This window comes from Cottoperca gobio, chromosome 7 (assembly GCF_900634415.1).
Source record: "Cottoperca gobio chromosome 7, fCotGob3.1, whole genome shotgun sequence".
In the NCBI taxonomy this organism is placed as follows: Eukaryota; Metazoa; Chordata; class Actinopteri; order Perciformes; family Bovichtidae; genus Cottoperca; species Cottoperca gobio.
In genome coordinates this window covers 22,778,938-22,783,937 of record NC_041361.1, presented here as the reverse complement: position 1 = coordinate 22,783,937, position 5,000 = coordinate 22,778,938, and the positions used below count along the sequence as shown (strand labels likewise).

General features: G+C 43.3%; 1 protein-coding gene across 1 annotated transcript in view; it reads right to left on the bottom strand.

Annotated features, from left to right (window-relative positions):
• vps13d (vacuolar protein sorting 13 homolog D) overlaps positions 1–5,000 on the bottom strand; it is an 81,195-nt gene that overhangs the window by 24,298 nt on the left and 51,897 nt on the right. Inside the window, 9 exon segments of the mRNA XM_029436248.1 lie at positions 229–355; positions 432–623; positions 714–961; positions 1,114–1,330; positions 1,489–1,639; positions 2,302–2,349; positions 2,449–2,584; positions 3,041–3,193; positions 3,418–3,514. Coding sequence (XP_029292108.1) covers positions 229–355; positions 432–623; positions 714–961; positions 1,114–1,330; positions 1,489–1,639; positions 2,302–2,349; positions 2,449–2,584; positions 3,041–3,193; positions 3,418–3,514 — 1,369 coding nt within the window.

Sequence of the window (5,000 nt, the reverse complement as noted above, 5' to 3'; positions counted from 1 at the left end):
TCATAGTGACCTTTGACCACCAATCTAATCAGTTAATCCTTGAGTCCAAGTGGACGTTTGTGCCAAATTTTAAGCAATTCCTTCAATGTATTCCTGAGATATCGCCTTTAACGAGAATAGGACTGACAACCTTCGGCCTCGTCTGTCAACATTGTTCCCTTCTTCAGACAGTATGTATAGATGTCTGCTCAGGATCAGAGCGTGGTCTGGTCTCGGACACACACTTACATAGCAGGCTGCTCCTTGTCGGTGTAGCAGAATAGTAATGGACTGAGGCTTCGGGCCAACTCGTGCTCCTCAAACTGGCCTGCAGCATCAGCTTTGCCATTGTCCTGACGGAAAATTAACGGCAGGCCTGAGGGAGAAAAATGGCTTTAGGGAATGATAACAGAGAAGCTTGTTTTTCCTTGTAAAATGTAAGACAACATTACCAGTCTTGTTGATAAGCCAGTAAGGGGCAGAGATCAGGATCTTCAGTGCCCCCTGCACTCGCAGGATGATGCGGATGGTGAGGCAAAGCAGATGTTTGTTGGTGTCGTACAGCCTCATGCGTACCACATAGTTCTGAGTACCAGGGGGAATGAGCAGCTCTTTGCACACAGGGAAGCTCTCCAGCAGGACTCCTAAAGGACAAACACCATGAACACTAGGAGTGAGAAGAAGGGAAATGTTTAGGAAGTAAGCACAAGCCAGTGACTGACTTTAGGCCTGACCTAGCTCCATATTCTGCGAGGTGTCGGCAGCGTGAAGCACCGCCTCTTTTCCCGGCTTCAGGGAGCCTCTGATGGAAATTCCTTTGATGTAGTAGTTGAGGTCACAGGGCAGCAGGTTGGCCAGCACCATGGTGGGCAGCAGGGAGATGGTGTGGCCTGGCTGTCGATAGATCTGCTTTGCACTGCCAGAAACCCTCTTGGCAGGCTGCTGCTCTGGGTAGTTCTCTTTTTTGATGACCACACAAAACCTGCGAGATGCAGAGAAATGAGGGGAAGAGAAATGAGGGGAACAGACCAGAGGAACACAAAAAGCGAGTGTTGGGACCCTCACAGTATGCAGATTGACCAATTGGATTCAATTTAACCCCAAAAGGAGAATAAAGTCTCTGACTGTATTTACCTGAAGTTACGCTTCAGGGTGTCGTCAAAGTCTGCTGACTGACACTCCCTCTTACTGCTGCTGATCTCCCCGGGCCGCTCCACGCTGGTCCAGTGGATGGGAATCTTACAGAAGAACAAGCCCAGCCCTTTGGGCCGAGCCTGCAGCCGCCAGGAAGTCAGATGGAGGGGGACCGCCAAGGCCTGGCCCGGGAGGATAGGAGGCAACACTACTGGCTCTGTTAACAGAGACAGAGCTGGCTTCATGTGAGACAACATGAAATACGATCAAATAACGTGAAAGGAAAATGAAAGAAACTAAATAAAAACAAGACACCCGGCTCAGTAAACTGACCTAAATTGGAAATTAAACAAACACAGTGGAGTAGGGTCTTACTGTCAGGAGCAGAGGGACTGTCCAGTCGGACCTCCATAGGAACATCCAGCCTGTTCTTCACCATGAGGGCTGAGCGGACAGTGATGACCTTCCTGGCACTGCCCTCCATGGTGATGGAGAAGACCACTCTGACGGGAGGCAGGGCCGAGAACTGAGGGTCCAAAACAGTCACACAAATCAGCAAGGACACTTTATCACATTATCTGGACACGGTCCCTTAGCATTAGTTAGTTTAATAAATCCTTTATTATGCACTTATTAACAGCTAACTATGCTTTTTTTTTTTAAGATGTTTTTTGAAGATTCAAGGTATGATATGCAACACAGCTCCCAGGGCTGGAATCGAACCTGTGACTTACAGTCATGTGGCCTGTGCTGTAACTCGGCTTGTCTCTGCTCCACCAGCTGGAATGAGCACTACATGTTGTCAAGGTTGCTAAAATGTGAATAATAATAATGTTCAAAGGGCGTAATCCATCTAGACCTGAAACTAGGTGAAAAATAAATTGGCAACTGATAATTGAAGTTATTATCATTAGTGTTACAGAAATGTACATTATAACTATTAAAATACAATTCCATCTCCACTCAACGTTTTAGACCTTTGTTTGTATATGCTGGCCACTGTTTGAAAAACAGCTTCTACCTGAAAATCTAGTTTCAAACCACCTCTTTACAGTCGAGGTGGTTTCTCCCTTTTTCATCTATCCAAATATTTTGTTTCCTTGTGTAACGTGCGCATCCCACCTGCTGCTGCGGCAATACATTCTGTTGTTAACTTTGACGGCTCACTGATGTAGAAAAAAGACTTACGTAAACATGTGGGTGGATGATGTTGGTTCTGCTAATAGGACTGCCAACCTGTGGAAGAGTAGAGAAAAAGAAAGGTTTCACATCAAACCAACAACTCTAAACATGGTCAACAGGAATTTAGTTTTGCTTTTTTTCACTTGTGCTCACAGTGTTGGAAGAGCTATTTCTGTCTGGAGCCGCATAACGGAAGAAAACGCCCACTTTGTCCACAGACACTGGCTTGACCTGCTCCCATCCACACACCCGGACCAGCAGCTGGTGCAGCTTCAGCTCATGAGTGTGTCTGCAGAGGAGGAGGCAGCAGGGATACAGTGATTTTACAACCTGGGGTTCATTTTAGCCATCATATTGGCTTTGATAACACTTTTGTTTGTTGGTTTTATTGTAGAATTAATACACCTAGCAAGAGTTGTCATGTCCTACTAATACAATTCAGTTGATGTGTAAAACTGGCAAACATTTGGCACATCCCTGCAGCCGATACATTACATTTAAAGGAGTAAGAGAAAATCAAAGACAAGTCAGAGGATCGAGAAACCTTTTAGCATTAAGTGACAGTGTGCCAATTCTTCATGCAAAGCAGACCATCTACTCATAACAACCACTTCAACTTCAGCCGCTTAAGACAATTGTTGCAGAGTTAAATGTTACCAAATGAGTAAGAACGATGGTTTCATAATCTATTTAATTTCCATTGAAGAGAATCCACAGGTGCTGTGTATGTGAATCAGAGCTGTACCGGTGGCGCAGTTTCTCGCGGGCTTCAAACTCAAAGGGGATCTCCTCGCCAGGCAGCACCTCCCTCCACTGGCTGACATTGTGAGTGTCATCAGTTCCTGGGCCGTGGACATCTGAGATAGAGTCTGCACTGCTGCTGTGAGACAGTGCCACCCTGTGGGGAACATGAGGTTAGCTTCACCTGGAGACATGTGCAACATTACTCGACTTCCATGGTGTCATGCTGCCACCTAGTGTTCTTTACGAGGGTAACGGATGGTGTAAAATTGTTCTGTAGGAAAACTTGTTTGCTAGTTATCTCTAATATTAGAGATAACTAGCAAACAAATATTCCAGGAATACCTCCAGGTATTAGCACACGGTTATGGCTGCACATACCTCGTGGGGGTCGTAGTCAGAGTGGCAAACCACATGGTACATCCCGTGTGGTTGCGCAGAGCGTACGGCACAAATGGCTGCCTCCTCTTGACGTTGACTGGAAACAGAAATGAAAAGCAATCAGAGATCCTTGGGCCTTGTACATGATTAACTTGTGTGGTGTATGGGCAACGCTAACAGTCATGCGCTTGCTTTCTTCTTGGGCTGTGAGACCTTCAAAGCAGATACCGGTGCCTTGGAATAATCTCCTTTAAAACACTCAAAAGAATCAATTTAGAAAAGTCATGATATCTGACTCTTTTTTTTTACGTGTACCTAACTAACTTTATAGAAACCACTGGAGTACTCTAAAAAAAAAAAAAACATAAACCCTTTAAAAAGGCAACTTGTTTAGAAATGAAAAATCATACTGCAGTTATAATTGTCGGTCTGTTGCTGACATAAACATACAGTATATTCAGATGCACTGACAGTATGTTGTTACCATCTTACCATTGCACTGTATTATTACTGCGTTTCAACATTTTACTAAATGAAAACATGAACAATACACACATACACTAAAACTATTGAGCCAACTCAGAACAAAGACTGTTCACATCACTGATGCTGATGATCAAACATCAAAGTTCATGGACAATGTTTCCCCTATCTTGAATTATTAATATTCATATTTTGTGCCCAGAGAGTTCATTAGTGTTTCAGTTGTTTACATTCCTCTCCACCGGAACGCTCTACCTCTACTGCGGTCTTTGTTCTCTTCTGTTCCTCATATTTTTCTCCACTAAGCAACAACTGCAATTGGTTGTGCAACAGTGTGTTGCAGCATTTACATTACATTACAGTTCATTTAGCTGAAGCTTTTGTCCAAAGCGACATACAAAAAGTGCAAACAATCATGGATATACAACTCCGAACAGCAAGAATCTTGTAAGTATAATAGCTTCAAATAGGTACAATCTTATAAGTGAACACTGTCTTCAAATAGCCAGTTTGAAGTGAAACAACATAAGTGCAACATACAGAAACAAGCATGTAGCATGTACAGTCATCAGGTGTGTGTGGTACAGCAGCAGCTACACTCAGTGTACAGTCATCAGGTGTGTATGGTACAGCAGCAGCTACACTGAGTGTACAGTCATCAGGTGTGTGTGGTACAGCAGCAACTACACTGAGTGTACAGTCATCAGGTGTGTGTGGTACAGCAGCAGCTACACCGAGTGTACAGTCATCAGGTGTGTGTGGTACAGCAGCAGCTACACTGAGTGTACAGTCATCAGGTGTGTATGGAATCTGAATTTATCGGTAATCAGAACCATCAGTTATTATAAAACAACTATAGTATGTTAGTATGTTATCTGTTTATATTTTAGATGTAATAGTTTGTCATATTGTATTCTAAGTTTTAGATTATTCTAGTGTATTCTTCATATTGTGTATTCTATTCTACAGCTATATCTCTCTCACATGGACAGAAGTTGCAAATTGAAATGTTTCATGTAGGACTTAAATAAATGCCATTAGTTAGGAATGTTTTTTGGCATAACTGTGTATACACATAAATGTGCCTTAGATGAAATTTT